General features: G+C 48.4%; 5 protein-coding genes across 5 annotated transcripts; 3 read left to right on the top strand and 2 right to left on the bottom strand.

Annotated features, from left to right (window-relative positions):
• Positions 1–481: 481 nt before the first annotated feature.
• Positions 482–4,052, top strand: GIQ15_03378 (jade-1; the record flags this gene model as incomplete). The annotated part of the gene is made up of 2 exons (XM_033550795.1): positions 482–2,892; positions 2,963–4,052. 2 exons carry the CDS (start codon positions 482–484, stop codon positions 4,050–4,052), a joined length of 3,501 nt encoding a protein of 1,166 aa, XP_033407956.1.
• Positions 4,053–4,447: 395 nt separating this feature from the next.
• Positions 4,448–5,635, top strand: GIQ15_03377 (RNA recognition domain-containing protein family protein; the record flags this gene model as incomplete). The annotated part of the gene is made up of 5 exons (XM_033550794.1): positions 4,448–4,482; positions 4,600–4,668; positions 4,736–5,088; positions 5,150–5,206; positions 5,277–5,635. 5 exons carry the CDS (start codon positions 4,448–4,450, stop codon positions 5,633–5,635), a joined length of 873 nt encoding a protein of 290 aa, XP_033407955.1.
• Positions 5,636–7,431: 1,796 nt separating this feature from the next.
• Positions 7,432–8,058, bottom strand: GIQ15_03376 (uncharacterized protein; the record flags this gene model as incomplete). Its single annotated transcript, XM_033550793.1, has 2 exons — positions 7,432–7,803; positions 7,930–8,058. 2 exons carry the CDS (start codon positions 8,056–8,058, stop codon positions 7,432–7,434), a joined length of 501 nt encoding a protein of 166 aa, XP_033407954.1.
• Positions 8,059–8,422: 364 nt separating this feature from the next.
• GIQ15_03375 (coiled-coil domain-containing protein MTMR15) lies at positions 8,423–11,075 on the top strand (the record flags this gene model as incomplete). Its single annotated transcript, XM_033550792.1, has 3 exons — positions 8,423–8,942; positions 9,059–10,488; positions 10,566–11,075. 3 exons carry the CDS (start codon positions 8,423–8,425, stop codon positions 11,073–11,075), a joined length of 2,460 nt encoding a protein of 819 aa, XP_033407953.1.
• Positions 11,076–11,429: 354 nt separating this feature from the next.
• Positions 11,430–14,425, bottom strand: GIQ15_03374 (chromate ion transporter; the record flags this gene model as incomplete). Its single annotated transcript, XM_033550791.1, has 9 exons — positions 11,430–11,603; positions 11,667–11,713; positions 11,928–11,960; positions 12,042–12,262; positions 12,588–13,170; positions 13,254–13,722; positions 13,786–13,924; positions 14,006–14,127; positions 14,267–14,425. The coding sequence occupies 9 exons, from the start codon at positions 14,423–14,425 to the stop codon at positions 11,430–11,432; spliced, it is 1,947 nt and encodes a 648-aa protein (XP_033407952.1).
• Between the last annotated feature and the right edge of the window lie 2,882 nt (positions 14,426–17,307).

Raw genomic sequence — 17,307 nt, 5'->3', positions numbered from 1 at the left:
AAAGCTCTGTATTCACCCTTCTTCAGGGATCAAAGCGAGAACCGAGTTCCCTGAGATTCCCTCCTGAGCAAGATGTTTTTATGTTTCCGCATCGGGCAAGTCGCGCTCTCTTTGTAAAGTCTTGGCATATATCTCGCACTTTGCCCCGATGCGGTCTAGCGTGACTCGGTCAGCACCTCAGCCCAAAACGGTGGATGGAAGGAAACCCGCGATGGGCGCAATTCACGACTCGATGACGGCTTGATATCTGATATAACGGGCTTACGCACGCTGCTGCTGGGCCTATGGAGCTGCTTCTTCGTTGACAACACGCTGGGATGATTATATTGCGCGCCAGCGTAGAGTGAATCACCCCCAAGACACGACAGCGAGTGATAAGTTGGCATATAAGCATCCACCATCGCCGGGGGCAGTTCGCCCTTATCTTTCGATCGGATTAACATATCGCGGAGGCGCTACGGGGGGGGAGAACGGATATAGGATGACTTCGTCTACCGCCAGCGTGCAGCGCAAGTCGTCTGCTGTTCGGACACCCAAGCCGCGCCCCAGACCAGCGCCAAAGGGGGCCCGAAATGCGGCTGTACACGTCCCCGGAGAACCGCCGCCAAAGAAGCTGAAGTATGTGCCCGGGGGTCCTGGAGGAGGTGGGCGGTACATCGAGGTGGATGATATAGACCCTCCGGTCCGCGCCTCCTCGCAGATGCGGAATAAGAACAGCACACCCAGGACCAGACCTTCTCGGGACTCCCACGCTGCCTCGCGCTTTCCTCCCGCAACTCCGCCAACATCTTCACGTTCGAATCGCCAGAGGAACCAGAGCCGGAGATATAGCTCTGCTGCGGCGGCGGTACTGGCGGTGGCGCAGGGCGAGGGATACATGCCTCGCGAGGAACGTGGTTGGGAGGAATTTCATCCCGATCTCGATATCGATGCCCAGATTGCCGTGTTTAGCTCGAAGGAGGTTGACGGTTTGGTCAATGACGAGAATTCGTCCTCGAACGGAATAAATGGGAACGGCAGCGGAGAAAATGGAGATGCCAGCAGCACACCGAACGGATGCCGCGGGCCAAGTCTTTCCCCCTCGAAACGTCGACTTGATAGGCCTAGACGGACAGATTCGGGGAATAGTATCAATACACCAGATGAGTCTAAAACAGTGTCGATACCTGGGCCGAATCCGCGGGAAAAACTTACACTTCCAAAACCGTCTTGGGTTATAAAAGACCCGTTTTTACCATTTGAACAAAAGGGCGTCGGACAGCAAAACTACGTTGACCGTACCATGGCGAGTGTGGGCTACCAGGAAAGCGACGTTTTCCTCCGACACGATAGACGAATGATCCGATTGACGGAAGGCACGGCAGACGGTGATGTCGATCTAGAACCCCCGCCATCTGCAGAGGGCGATGCAGGCGTGGCCGCTCCAAATGCTGGCGTGGGTAGAGTAGAGTACGATATGGATGAACAGGACGCTAGGTGGCTGGAAGAATATAATCTGCAACGGAAAGCCGAAGAGTTCGAGCCAATTAAACCTGCTATCTTTGAAATTACAATGACCAAAATAGAGAAGGAATGGCATGCCCTGGAGAGACGGATACCGAAACCAAACCCCAAACCCCCTCAGACACAACGACCACGCTCCAGTTCTGCAGTGGCAGTAAATGGTGAGAATCCAGGCTCGGGAGAGGAGCAAGATAGCAAATGTGCTATATGTGATGACGGTGATTGTGAGAACGCCAACGCCATTGTCTTTTGTGATGGCTGCGATCTGGCTGTCCACCAGGAATGCTATGGAGTGCCCTACATTCCCGAGGGTCAGTGGCTCTGTCGCAAGTGTCAGCTCATTGGCCGAGGATCACCATCTTGTATCTTTTGTCCCAATACCGAAGGCGCCTTCAAACAGACAAATACCTCCAAGTGGTCCCATCTCCTTTGCGCAGTCTGGATCCCAGAAGTATCAATCGGGAACCCATCTCTAATGGAGCCGGTTATTGAAATCGAAAAGGTTCCAAGGAGCCGTTGGAAACTTACATGCTACATCTGCCGCCAGAAGATGGGCGCATGCATACAGTGCAGCAACAAGAACTGCTTTGTAGCATTCCATCCTACGTGTGGAAGACGGGCGCATCTATACTTGAGGATGAAACTGACCCCTGGAGCTCCCGCGGTTAAGGATTCAAACGAACTCAAGGCCTTCTGCGACAAGCACGTTCCTCCAGACTGGCAAACGGACCATAACACTGCCTCTGCCACTGCACAAGCTTTGGAATACTACCGTACTGCCATGCAAGGGAAGAAATGGGGAGATAGTCAAGCTGCCGCGCTTGCAATGGGACCAGAAGCCCAGGAGGGTGCGGACCCCAATGAGACCGACGGTAGGCCTATAACTCCTCGAATTACATTAACTGTCGGCAGCAACAATAAGAGAAAACGCGCCAATACACGAACAATCTGGAAGTTACCCTCTGGAGCGCCTGTCATACCGCGAGTCGTGCTTGACAGCGTCGTCGCTTCATTGGCCCGATTTACTGTTCGTCAAAGGAAGCAATATGCCGAGGACGCCTGTAAATATTGGACACTTAAACGGGAGGCTCGACGAGGTGCTGCGTTGTTGAAACGATTGCAGCTTTCATTGGAAACCTTCTCATCCATGGAAATGACGAGACGGAATTTCTCTGGAATGGGTCGTGCGGGAACCGTCCGTTTGGAACGAAGGATAGACTTCGCGGAACGGTTATACCACGATATCGACAAAGTTCGAATGCTATGCGGCGAAGTTAAAAAGCGTGAAAAGGAGAAACTCAAGGATGCAGAAACTCTTCAGAGTATCATTGATATAGTGTACTTTCCTATACCACCAATGCTCTGGCCTGTTTTCGAGAAAGCACAAGCGTAAGTGTCTACTATACTTCATTATGAAACTTGGAAGCGGTCTTTATAACGTTTGCTAACTGCTCAACAGATTGGACGGAAAGGGAGTTTTCTTTATTGGTTTCCAGTCTATTCGGTCAAAACTAGAAGATCGCTACTATACATCCGTTTCAGAATTTTCTCGAGATCTCGCGCAGGTTTTCACTTCAGGAATCGGAGTCGCTTCTGTTGGAGACACGGCTGAACTACAGATGCAGATCAGTGGCCGTGCTCCCGAACTCAGTCATGAACAGCGAGAGAAGCGAAAACTTGCCAAGAGAATCATCAAGGCCATCCAGCCATTATTGGAGGATGCATTGAAAAGGGAAAGCGAATTAAACGGCAAACCCTATGAGAACGAGCTCAAGGGCCTAGATCTCATCCTTGAGAATAGCGTTGGCTCTCGTAGGGGTTCCATAAATACTTCCTCAGGGGAAACCGTCAACACTGCTCTTCTTGCCGAGATGGCCGCACAGCCGCTGCCTAATGGAATTGAAGTCGACAATGAAAAGAATCTACCGAATTTAACGCCAGAGTCCAAGAGTGAAGTCGCCGAAAACCCAACAGACCTAGCCACCAACGAGAAACCTACTCTACCAACAAATGGGAATCCAGGGCTACGGGTGAGCGATGAAGACGGGGATGTAGAAATGACACTTGATACGCCTGCTTACCGGGAGAATAACGGCGAGGGAGCTACGTTATACAACGAGAACTCAGCTCCTCGAGCAGCTTCAAGTGAAGGTGAAACCGGCCAAACAACTACTGCCAAGACAGGGGACGATCGACCACGGATTCCGGGCGATGAAGCCACGCCGCCTACGCCACCAGCAAGCTTCTCGGGAGGACAGCAACTGCTACCTTTAGCCCAGGGTGGTATCCAGTGGTACATGCAACCGTTCGATCCGATTGGCACCACCATCCACGAGGAACGATGGACCGGGAGGGAGCTGGTCCGAGGCATGAGCGAAGAACTGAGTGATATAGGTGACGAGGAGCTCCGTGACCTGGCTGGAGACGATGACGGCGTTGAAGGAGCAGCAGTGCAAAGTACAGGACAGGACCTGGCGTCCGCAGTCCTAGACGAGGCCTCAGGGCAAAAAACCCACAAAACACGCAAGCGTTGGCGAGGATTTAAATGATCTACTCTACCACAATATTTTTTGTCACCCTTCACGATTGTATTCCACCTCTTTATCATTTTAATTAGAAGACAAACTAATATACGTGTGCCATGATATATTCACTCTTTTGTTTGTAAAACTCCCCTGGCCAAGATAAGGCGCTAGTCCTAATCGGGCGCAGCTAAAGGATCAGCTTACATTTCTCTTTGAAGCAGCTTCACTTTCAGCTTTTCGTCGTCTCTCAGACATCGCCAACTTCCAACCGCCGACCTCGCCCGCCAGACACTCTGTTATTCCTTCACTAGGTGCTGCAACTCGCGTCGTTTTATCTCTTCAGTGATATCTCGCAGCAGCGGACTCTCCAGGACTAAACTCTAGGTGGCAACTTCAAGCCGCTAACTCGAAAAATAATCATGGCCGACATGGAGTATGAGAACGAGAACGATCGGTTCGAAGGTAACGCCCGGCATCAATCTACGTCAATCTACAGCAATGCATGAACCGAGGACTAAACTGTGACTTTTCTTCTTCTTCTCTCTAAAGAACCCCAATACCGCAGACGTAGTGCGTCGCCGCAGGACGCCAATCGCGCTGCTCGAAACCGCAGCGCTTCCCCCAATGGCCGAGCTGAACGGTAAGCAAGCTATGCTACTATCCCACCGTTGATTAATTTTCGAGTAATGGCAACTAACGTCCCGCAGTAACGAAGGAGCCGATACTCGGATGAAAAACACTGAGGAGGAAGAAGGAGCTCAGAACACAGGCACCAACTTGTTTGTAACTGGCATCCATCCTCGTTTGAGTGAAGCAGACGTGATTCGTCTCTTCGAGAAATATGGTGAAGTGGAAAACTGCTCTATCATGCTTGACCCTCACACCAAGGAGTCGCGTGGATTCGGTTTCGTGAACATGGTTACTCCAGACCAAGCAGAGGCGGCCAGAGAGGGTCTACAGGGCGAGGTCATTGACGGACGCACCCTCAGCATCGAGAAGGCTCGCCGTAGCCGTCCCAGGACTCCTACACCCGGCAAATACTTTGGTCCTCCCAAGCGTGGTACGTAATCGCTCCCCAGAAAAAGATAATTTTCTTGAAAGGAATTTGCTAAAACGGATAGAAGAAATCCGTGGACCAAGTCGCGGCGGTCGATTCGATCGCTATGATGACCGTCGCGGTGGGTATGGTGGTGGCCACGGCCGTCGTTATGATGACGGCTACCGCAACCCTCGCTACGATTCCTACAGTGACCGCAGCAGTCGTCGTGATTATCGCGATGATTACGGCCACCGAGGCGTCGATCGCTACGCTACATCAGGCCGTGACGATAGATACGGAGGAGACCGTGGCGACCGTGGAGACCGCGGTGATCGAGGCGACCGAGGTGACAGAGCCGACAGAGGTGACCGTTCAGATCGTGGTGACCGCCGAGGTGACCGAGGTGACCGCCGTGGTGGAGGTGGAGGATATTATGACCGAGATGATGCTCGCGCACAATCTGCTTCGGCTTACGCAGATGCCCCTTCCCATCGTGAGTCTCATGAGCCTTCTGGCAGTCGAGCTTATGATAACCGTTGGGACGATAGATCCGGCCCCCGCTAGGTAGGTAGGTATCCCGCGCTTGCAAGCCCTTCAACGGCAACCAAGGCTCGGCTCAAGCAACGCTTGACCATTCTACGCTTGCTCCCTGGATCGATTCCCCTTTTTATCTTTGCTTATCTTTTCCTTCTCTGGTTGTCATCCTCTGATTCTACTACTGTATTCCACACATGGTTTATTGTCGGCATCTTCAGCTGGGATCGGTACTTAATCGGTAACGGCGGCGCTTCTATGTTTGTTACACATCACCTTTCGCTCCCACACTTATTGCGTGGCTTCGACAAATTTGGAATGGCTCGCAGCTTACGTCTGAGGTCAAACGTCTGTTTGATATGTCACCGTTCGCTCTAGCAGCTGTTTCTTTTCATGTCGCTAAAATCACGAAGCAAGGCGGCGGAAAACAGGTTGTCTAAACGTTGTAATACCTTCGGCTTTTCTTGTGGGCAGCAATATCTTCCGCAGCATTCTCTCCTATGGTCCTTATCGGTAGTCAACTTGTTTCGCCGTATTGCATCTCTTCACACAAATTGAGGTAACGACTCCTGCAAAAATTGGGCCCAAGAGTGGCCTGACGCTTCCAAAAATTATCAAACAATGTCTCAATATCTACACCGCTACAAATCCTGCAACTGGGAACCCGGCGCTATTCATCTATCCCGCTTCTGTCGCTACTCGTAGTCGAAAAATCTTTTGAGAGCCGATTCACCCATCCCCTCGTCTCTCTCTGCATACGCCCCCTGTTATAACGGTTACATGGTGGTAGGGAAAGGATGCCCTATATCCTTGTCCCTCTACTGTTGTGATACATTACTGCTTGGGAAACGGCCTTCCAGCCACCCACTAACGGCATATGCACACCTACTCACCACTGGAATGAGAACCATTCAACTGTAACCGGCATCTGGTAAGTTCTCTTCTACCATACTGACCTTACTGATGGGACTTCCTTAGTGTATCAGCCGTGCAGCTGGCCTTTTGATGATCGCACATGAATATATATTTGCTGGTGTTAGCATTACGTCCCTGGTCAATAACGGTATAGTTTGACCCAAGGCTGTGTGTGTTCATCTGCCTAAAACATCACCACTGCTAGAGCACATCTTAGGAGGGTAGATGGAGTATCATCTCTAATCTAACCCCACAAGATCCTTCTACCTTGGCGACCCAGTGTTTCTCTGGTTTCACCAATCTTGGGGCGAAACAGGTCTCCTAAAGCTCTTCACTTTTGACATAATGCAATACCTATGAAGGTCCTCGGCATATTCCCTATGGGTATACATAGTAATGGTTTTCTCCTCCTAGCAGAACACGTTGCTAGGAGCAATAAGAGTTGTTACAGCCCTGAAGTAATATAACAATTGGAATATAAATTCATTATAATTCGTTGCGCCTAGCTCATATCTCCATGTTACATATATTTGAAGCTGTTCTATCCTCTTTAACTAAAAGCCTAATTAGAACGCCAAAGTTCCAGAAGAAGGACATGCACGCGTTTTGATATTTTGGTAAAGATTCAACTCCTTTTTGGGGTTGCTAGGCTCAATATAGTTGAAGTCAGGGAACCGGTATCCGTCAATGCGTGGCAGAGCATTTTAATTGAGTAGTATCCAGAGAAATTTCAGTGCATCAGGCAGTTGGCTGTTCGCTAGAAGTTTCTCCGACCTCACCACTCTTTTGTATGAGATATTCTCCTAGTACCTGTAGTGGATTCGCGGGTCTAAAAATATTAGTTTGGTGCCATAACACTCTGAGATGATAACAAGATCTCAATGTATCTGTATAGGGCTGAAAATAGACAGTAACTCACTGATCCTTGGCCACCATCTTCATACCCTCGAGAAGATATGGTACTATCTTCTCGTTCATATATATGCGAGCTGGCGCACCAGTAGCCTGAGGCTGCGGGGTTGCATGTGTGCCGCCCAAGCTACCAGCACCAGCGCCATTCCCTCGATAAGTGCCTCTAGTCTCGTAGCCACCACCCATGATGGTATCGCGGTTATCGTGCTGTTTATTGGAAGACTCGTTGTCTACGGACGGAGTGACGCCGCGAGAGGCTGTCGAAGCTGTTGCCGGTGCAGGAGGAGCGCCGGTAGCAAGCTTAGGAGTAGAACTTAAATCTGGAGGCTGATAGATAATGCGAAACCCAAGCGATTTGGCGGTGGTCAAAGTCAGCTTCAGGCCATAAGATAGAGGACGGGGGGTTGGCGGGGCGTGAGTTATTGGGTATAGGTCGTTTGATGAGATTGTCCCAGTCGTGGTTTAAAAGATTCAAAGTGACTCATGATATCTATTACATACATTGTTATTCTGCATGGCAATTGGCCTTTCTTGCAGCGCTTCTCCATTGTTCTGTTTATCGGAAATTGGAAATCCAGTGCCAGAAGGCAGTGTATTGCCTCCTGGCAAGTGTGGTGGAGCATCAGCCATATGGGATAGTAGCACTGTCACGATCCCATAACCTTCAAGGTATATCTGAGGTCAATTCGCTGCCACAATTGGGCAGTTCTCTCCTCAGCTCGTCGTTAGATATCTCGATGATATTGAACTTGAAGCTCGGAGAGCTCATGGAACAAACAGAACAAACAGTGTTTAAGTGGTTTTCTAGATCATGTGACTTCGTGTCGTGTCCAAAATCTCAAACGCGTCCTCGAAGCGCCAAACGTGAAGGATGTCTGGTTGATACCTGATATCTACGGAGAACACCTGAGACTGATTGGCAAGTTGAGGTGATATCGATTTGCTTGTCATGTTTCAGTTTCCATAGTTCGTTTGGTTATATGCTATTGTAATAATGGCAGGACCACGCAACTCACAGGTCAAACGAAGACGAACTTCAACAAGTCCAGGCGACTCGACGTCGAGCAAACGATCAGATTCCGGTGCTGAGAAGGATGCGTTAGCTTCACCTGGGCCAACGGTGACGTATGAGCACCAAGATGACTTTGTTCAGGTTTCTGAGCTTGGCATTGCGCCATTCGATCAAGAGGCTGGCTTGGAGGAGTCTCTCCCATCTGTTAAAGCAGACGAAGATGCTATCGAGGAGTACGAGCAGTGGAAAGCCTCGGTATATGACGAAGGTAAACCGGAGGAGATCCAATATCAACCCGTTGAGAAAAAGCTCGCCAGACGAGAAGGACGCTCTATTTATGTCGATGCTTTTGACTACGCCTTTCGTGTTGTCTGGGAGGATGGATGCCACCTTTTTAATGAAGCAGAGAAAGCACTGTTGAATTATTGGAAAAGCCTGTGCTATGAATCGAGATACCTGTTCGTCTCTTTGCTGCCTCCTTTCCTTCTATATCTAAGACTCAGTATGTTCAGTGAACACCCTATTGATGCGTGGAACTTAGATATATTCGACTATTCCTACGTAAAACGTCCGCATGGCATCGAGTCAATCGTTTGGGCTACTATGATGATATTTTAGACTTACCCGCTGCTGTCGATGATCTACAGAAGGTAAGGCCGCTACCAATGTCAACTTGCAACGCAGTGCCTACTCTCCCAGGGATAGAAACGCCTCCAGTTGCTACCCTAGGAGAAGAATTTCAGTTTGCAGAAGGCATAGAGGAAATAAAGACCATCGAAGAAGCATTGTCATTGCTCCTACTCGACGAATTGAAGGCTTTAGCAAAAGAGGTGAAGGTGCAAGGCAAAAATAAGAAAGATTTAATACAGGGACTGTGTGATGCGAGCAGTACCCAAACCGGCCTAAAATGGCTTTCAACCCCAAATACTGAAAAATGTGAAAGCGATGAAGATACCCCTCTAAATCCCGCCACTCATAATGGCAAAGTCGGGGCTAGGGATACCTTTTTTCGAAAAAAGATTTTTGATATCACTGGCGATTGTATTCGGCTCTCAAGCGGGGCTCTGAAACTCTTTGAGCGCATCCACTTGGTGTTTTACCGTTCTACTCAATGGACGGAAAAGTCGCTCACGGCTATAATATTGGCAAAAATATCCAGAAGAAACTATCCAAATTATATTGTCTGCCGTTCAAATTCCATATTTCCCACCAGGCCCCATTTAATCGAATTCGAAACCGCCCTTCGTATCCAGTATGACTTGGACAAAGAGATGGAGTCGGGCGGTTCATCGACTGATGAGAAGATAATCATCATCAAGCAAATTTCGGAGGCGGTATATCCTAGGTGGAAAACGATACTCCAAGAGGAGCAGTCGAAGGAAGAACGGTTATATGATTACGGGGAAGGCGCATACCTATGGCGGTTTTCTCCTGCCTGGGTGTATACCCGAATCATACATAAAGGCCTGTGGTCTCTTGGACGCCTCAAGGAGTATAAACAAGAACATGAAACAATAACAGAGCTACTCGACCAACGCCTCTTTCATGCTGCAAGACGGGGCGCTTGGTACCAGCGTAAAGCGCTCCTTGAAGAACACTATATGTGGTCACTTATTGCCAGTGATATTCGTCCAGAGGATGCCCGAAAGAGAGAATGGAAGCAGAAAGCTCTTCGTACCTGCGAAGATGGCCTCCGAGACCCAGACTGCCACGTAATTTACCATTATAATCTGCAAAAACGAATAGCAAAGCTGGAGAGATCCCTAAAGATACCTAAACGGGAACAGCATGATTTTTCCCATGTTATGCTAGCAAAGCCGGAAGAACGTACGGTGCAAGGGATCCGGATTGAAAAGGAGCTTCCCGCAAAGCAGTCCAATGCGAAACCAGCTGGAAACAGTAATGTGAAAAGCAAAGGCCGCCCAACCGTCTGGGTTGATGAAAGGGAAGGGGGTGGTGAATGCCGAGTTGAAAGTATGTGCCTTAGCTGGTATAGAGACCAGGGTTGGAAAGGATTTCATTGTGAGAGCGGTATTCTACGAACACTCGTGAGTTGGACCTCATTTTCACCTGATGATGAGATGATGTTGCCTTGTTGCTTGATGTACTGACCCCTTTTCATTAGTTTGGATATCTATTTTACGATGTTATATTCGCCTATGTTCCGAACGTCTTCCAGACTCCATACCAAACCTGTCCCCTAGATTTACATACTGATTCATTCTATCCCTCGCGAATATCTGAGATCAAGTCCAGACTTGCTCAAATATCAAATGGGGAGGCACAGCAGCTCATCCGTGAAGTCCACGAACGTGAGTCGGCAAAGCAAACCTGCGCTATAGGCATAGACTGGTCGTTCGATCTCAGTGATCTCATTGAGATTGTGCAATGTTTCCGCGGTGAAGGTCTAGCAACTATCTGCCAGGTTATGGCACAGGAATATCAACAGCGAGGCGGAGGCATTCCAGACCTATTTCTCTGGCGTATGGATACCAAGGAGGTGATGTTTTCGGAGGTCAAGTCTGAAAGTGATCGTTTAAGTGATACCCAACGGCTTTGGATTCATGTGCTTACAGGAGCAGGAGTGAGGGTCGAGCTCTGCAATGCTGTTGCGCGCGAGATCAGATATGTTTGACTTTTTACTAGATAAATTCCCACCATATATATACCATTTGGACGTTACGCTAGCATCACCTTTGTCCATATTGTGATATTATGATTGATTTCGTTTCATTATTCGTAACTGCTGGTAGCATATATGACGGGAAAAGGTAACCAGGAAGAACTCAATTAATTATGAGGATAATCTAACGCTCAGTTCCTGCGATTTTTTGAAAGAATCGCTCCAGTCCGTACAAACTCCAGGCATTTCTGCCAGGTAGCTCGATTGGAACAGCTATATCCCTGGTGCAGACCCACGCCCATTTGCTTTTTTTTACACCCATACTTGTAACTTGTCCATTGAATTCGTGAATGGTAGGGAAGCCGCTTAAGCGACCATGGTGCTAGCAGTGGCACTCTCGTATCTCCAGGTTGGTGGGAGGACACCAACGGACTTGTAGTAGCGGGAGAGACGGTGGATACGGGACTCGATCAGAATAAGACGGAACTTGCTGTCCTTGTCCTTGCGGTTACGCTCGAGATGCTTGCGGACAGCAACGGCCTAGTTAAAATGAATATGTTAGCTCCAGGTCAATTATAATTATAACATAGTGAAGTGAATTACCTTTCTGATCAACATGTAAAGGTCCTCTGGGATTTCAGGAGCGAGGCCTATACAGTTTACAGAAATCTCTCTGTCAGCCAATCATGACCAAGCAGAGGCAATGTTGAAAGACCATGTCTCCAGAGGAGCTCTGGGAAAGTTCAATCATTATTTACGTGTGAAGCGATCGATGCTTAGATAATGTTCAACGATATCTCACGTTGAAACGCTTCTCTAAACATCGCTCGCCTCACACAGGGATTTTTATATATGGGCTCGTACCGTTGGACTTGAGGATGCGGAGGATCTTGTTTCCTATATTAGAGAAATACGTTAATATTGCATGCGCACAAGGGATTTGATGTCGCAGGAACTCGAGCCCGACAATAAACATACCGGTAACGACCTTGACTTGGGCAATGCCGTGGCTGTCACGGAGGACAACACCGATCTGAGATGGGGTGGCACCCTTCTTGGCCATCTTGCAGATGTGGTCGACAACCTGATCAGGAGTGGTCTTCACCCAGGCGGGGGCGGTGCGAGAGTAAGGGAGGGCGGAGGCAGAGATACCCTTGCCATTGCTGTGAAGACGACCCATGTTGGCGGTGTTGGTGGTGCTGGTGAAGAGCGAAAATTGGCGGTTCGAGATGTGTCGATGTCGAGAAGTTCGTGGAGTCGCGAAAATGTTTTTGATGCGATTTTGGAGTGGGTGTGGATCACGTGATACAAAATCGCTTAGAGTGTAATAAAATACGTAAATTTACAGTATTATTTGTATCCTAATTATTAATGGTATTAAATCACGTGACTGAAATATTGTGCTGAGCAAGTTGTTTGTATATAAAAAAAAGAAGGCATTAAACACCAGCAACACCAGGAGTATAGGTACTCCAAACAAGACAGACCCAACTGCTGCTGAACTACCGCTGAACTATCGCATACCAGCATAGGCCCAGTATACCACCAATGGCAATAGCAATGGCGGGTGGGACTTTAAACCAAGCATTTTCAGCATAGGTTACAGCCGCTACAACCACCCAAAAGGGTTCCATTCCAAGACTCTGGCCATTAGATGCATGGGCACTCAAGTAGCCAATCTCCCACAGCCGATAAACTGCAGTGAATACCAGCCCAACTGCAGCCGAGTTCATCCCTCTGAGGGCACTAGTTGTAAGCTGGTACTTTCGCAGAACACTCCAACAGCTCTGGAACCCCACCGCCAAAGTTAAGCCTGGGACATATATGGCGACGAACGCCATGGAAGCGCCCAAGATTGTGGGCGAGTTCATAGAGGCTACCGCAAGTCCTCCTAGATATATAGCAAAATTGAAATTCGGCCCTGGAAAAGCTTGGATGAGAGCAAGGCCAATGAGGAAGTCTCGTGGTGAAACCCAGCCGGGTCCAACAACATATTCGCGTAGTAAGGGAATAACGACCGGTCCGCCGCCAAATATCACTGTTCCAGCAAGGTATAAGTTGGAGAAAAGGTCGAGGTCAAGTGTTGGTTTCTCCATCATCTGGCGCACTACAAGTATAGCAACGAAACTTGCTAAATTTCCCGTTGGGTTAGAATATTCACGGGGCGAAGGGGGATGTTTAAATACGCACCGAAGAAGAGCACGATGATCAAGATACCCCATTTAATAGGTATAGAGTGTGAATGAGTATCCATACGTTGAATTTCAGGAGTTCCAACGAGGGTACTAGGGCTGTCAGGGACAACGGTCGAGCTACCCGAACGCCGGAGGAAGGTTTCGTCACCGTCAACTTCCTGTCCCCTCCCAGCCATAGCATTGCGCCGCTGGAGCGTTGGATTCAGGCGGGGGTCATTCAACTGGATGCCGACTTGATTAACACCGGCTTCAGCATCAGCCGAGGGACTTGAGCGTCTTTGACGAAGTTTACGCCTCAGCTTCTTGATATTGGGCTGAGCAATCAGATCCCAAAATACGGTTGTGCAACCACCGATTATTATAAGGATCGGAAAGTACCAAATAGCTTGGTAACACAAGCCAGCAGATGCGCCAAAAATGACCAGAATCCTGGTTATTTTATCTTGGATGGACTTATCTGCTAGCTATGAATCAGTTAGCCACTTTCTTACTATCATATATGATAGAAATAAGGAATGACGAGTTACCTGGACTGCTGCGAGGGCGATAATGCCAACAGTTGATGCGTTAAGTCCAGAAAGGAACGCATATACTATGGTAGGGAGGTTCTGGTCTAGCTTGGCGACTCCAAGGGCAAGGCCGAACATTCCGATCGCCCCGGGAAGACTATAGGATATCCATATATGTCAATATCAATACCATGATGGGATTCAGCATCCCTGCAATATCGGAGCTGGGGAAACAAACGTCCACATGAAGAATGTAAGCACTGCCGGGAGAAAGCCTGCATGTATCATCGTTATGCAGAAGAGCATCTTGGTGCTTCCCGGTCCCGGCAGCGCTTGACTGATCGCAAACAGCTCCTGATACTATGCATCGAGCTAAGTTAGTCCAGTTTTCAGTTGAAGAAAATGAGAGGCGACATATCCACACCGTCTGCTCGTCAACCCATGGCACTCGTCCTCTCGTGTCCGATACAAAACGCCGGTGAAGCGTTCTAAAATGTACCGGCGGCCCTCCAAAAGAGGTGAATCCTAGGTCAAACGTTCGCTGAATAACATCGACAATGCGGCTATGCAGTTTGCCCTTGTTAGGTTCGTAAGCCTGGCCAGATTCACCAGGGTCCAGGCCTTGTCTAAACGCTTTAATAAAAGAATTTATCGCCATGTCGGTAGTTCACGCAAGAAATCATTCAGCAGCGGATGACCAGATCGCACTGCTTTTGAAGCTGAAGAAAGAGAAGCTGCCTGCAACATCTTTACGTTCGATCTGGGGGAAGCCATAGCGTTAAGTACAATCTCATACGTGTTTCCTGGCCTGTAGCGCGGCCAGGGCCGGTACATAACCCTGGGGTATCACGGATCACCGGACGCATCGAATTACTCTTCTGGCCGCAATATTAGGAATCCAATCCTACTTGTTCCAAGGTTGAAGATTATTGATGCAACATGGCGATCTTTGAAGGAGGGTCACGTGATGGTTTCGTTGGTCGAACCTCTTTTAGGCGAAGTTTTTTCTCTCTTTCACCGTTTCGTTTCTTCTTTTCCTTCTTTTTCTCTTCAACTATTTCGTGCTCAACCCCAGCAAGCCGTGGCGACGGTACGATGAGCCAGTACAGCTATGCATTTATGATCGTCCTACGTTTAACAACGGCGTCGTAACTAACACTCGTAAACAGGTTGGTCTCCCCGAGAACAATTCCCTTTCCCACACAGCAAATGTTTCCCACATGATGATACCTTTATTTTACTTTTTTCTGGTACCTCTTATGTCAGAGGTTGGGCCTCTTCTGGTTCAGCTTCAATGATCTAAATGGACTTCTGATTCCTTTTATCCAATCGATTCCACTATTACCCCTTGACGCACATATTTCTGAAGCATTGACTAACAAAGCTCTCTGCCCAGGGTTACATATCGATCGTTATATACCACGGCAGCTTACCCCAGGAATAACTGCCGTTGAGCCTCCAGGAAGCAAGCCGGGACCAGTGAATAAACGAATCTCAACAAATAGTTATACCCGTCGGCGTGACTCGAGTGCCTATGGAATACTTGTGAGAATCATATCTTTGTTAAAAGATAGAGATTTATCTCCTTTGGTAGGAATTGGTATACATTGAAGGATAGGATGAAATGCATTTACTGTCGCGTCCTAGTCTTCGAGAATCAAGCCTTTGTTTAATCCATTCCGTCGTACCCTCGCTATTCTTTGTTTCGTATTATCCTTTTGCACAAGAGTTTGGAGTTAGATTGTGCGGATCCATAGGGCAACTTATATAGATTGATATATGAACCCTTGGGTATATCACCACTACTCAACTCTATGAGAGCTCCTGTCAGTCAGCCTTGTGAAATAAGAATACTCTGTATCTTTATCCCATGTATACCCATTCACCTTGTTGGCCCCCAGTAAGATTTACCAAAGACCAAGGTTGACCTCATGTCTTCATGGTCAATTCCCATGCCCAAGCAAAATAATTTCTAAACCTGGACTCTAATGGCACGTCTATATGTCTATCTCCTTCCCGCGCAAACCCCTTCTAAGATGGGAAATTACCCTAGTCCTCGCTGACGATCAAACCGCGATGAATCGACAAGCCATCTAGGAGTCGAGCCTTAATCCAACACCACCTGACCAAAGAAGCCAGAACGCTGAGGAACTCTACTCACCAGGATTCTCTATATCAAATCTTACTAGAAATGAGCTTTGCAGGTCCTCAGTAACTAATTGAAGGAATAACTATTATGTTCATGGATACAACTAAGATTATATTCAGCTTCTCAGTTCTAGATCCAACTTACCACGACGGCAGTCTATGATCTACAATATCTATCTGGACACTCTCATTACACAAGCAACATGCCTTGTTTCACGTCGGAGATTTGCCCGTTGAGTATGCCATCTTTCAGCCTCAGATAGGCAGGCGGCTCAGGTTCAGATATAACCCTGCAAAATGAGAATAGAAGATGTAATATAAGCTCATGCAAGATTCTGGAGCTTTGTCCGCTTCCACTTTTCTTTTTCAGTCTCTTCTTGTATCGAAGAGACGACCGAGTCGGTTATTCCTAACATGTTGTCCCAGTTGGGTTCAGAATTCTGCAAGGGCCTCTCCCATCGGGGTTATCTCGATTCTGTCCTTACAGCCGAGTCCGTGTAAACCTACCATTGCAACGTAGTATACACCTTGCTAGCCAACCTCATATTCGGGAAATATTGACCTGGTTTAACAATCACAATCGGGTGAACCCTCCTCTCGGATCCTCTAGCTCACGCTCGCTCCTCCAGCTTGGACGCATCCCGTCAGCCTTCAATGCAGAGCTGGTTCCTTCGAACTGGATTGTCGAACTGGATTGGATGGGAGTGCAATTGCGTGATTTAACCGAGCCTTACTCCGTCCCTTCCTATAAATAGGAATAGAACATCCGGATGCTGTACAGAAGTATGTAGGTAGCTGGAGGATTGACAAGCAATAACAAGCTCCAACGAATCAAGGATGGACATCCAGCGATACACCGCTTAGTTGTTGTGGCTGGACCGTCACCAACATTATCACCTCCAGGGGTCGGAGATGTGACAGCCAGTCAGCTTGTAGAGACTGCTTCCAGCACTGTGCACCTTGGCAGGGCCAATTCTGTAGGTGCGGGATGTATATTGGTATTCGGGCAAATGATTCGCAGGAGCGAAAAAACAACAGCGGCGTAAGTATCCGTCAGAGGCAAGTCATCAACTCATTCCTCGCATGGCCTGCTAGACCTGCCTGAGTGCATGACAGACAGGACGGGATGGTATATATTAGGTAGGGTTTGGGCTGCGGCAGGGACCAATGGCTCTGCACATCAACAGGATTGATGATGTCGCGTGTTTTATTGGCCTCCAACCTCCAACCCTAGTCATGTTAGGTGATGCTAGACTAATATGCCGGCCATGATGACGCAGGTGGAGAGAAACCGCCAAGGAGAAACGCCGCAGCGCACGATATACGCGTGTACATGGCCTCCAGTTGGGTAAACAACTCGTCCGATAGCCCGCTGCATGAACAGGGGCGAAG

The sequence above is a fragment of the Arthroderma uncinatum genome (assembly GCF_011692745.1).
Source record: "Arthroderma uncinatum strain CBS 119779 chromosome Unknown scaffold2, whole genome shotgun sequence".
Classification (NCBI taxonomy): Eukaryota; Fungi; Ascomycota; class Eurotiomycetes; order Onygenales; family Arthrodermataceae; genus Arthroderma; species Arthroderma uncinatum.
This window is presented reverse-complemented; position numbering and strand designations above follow the sequence as displayed.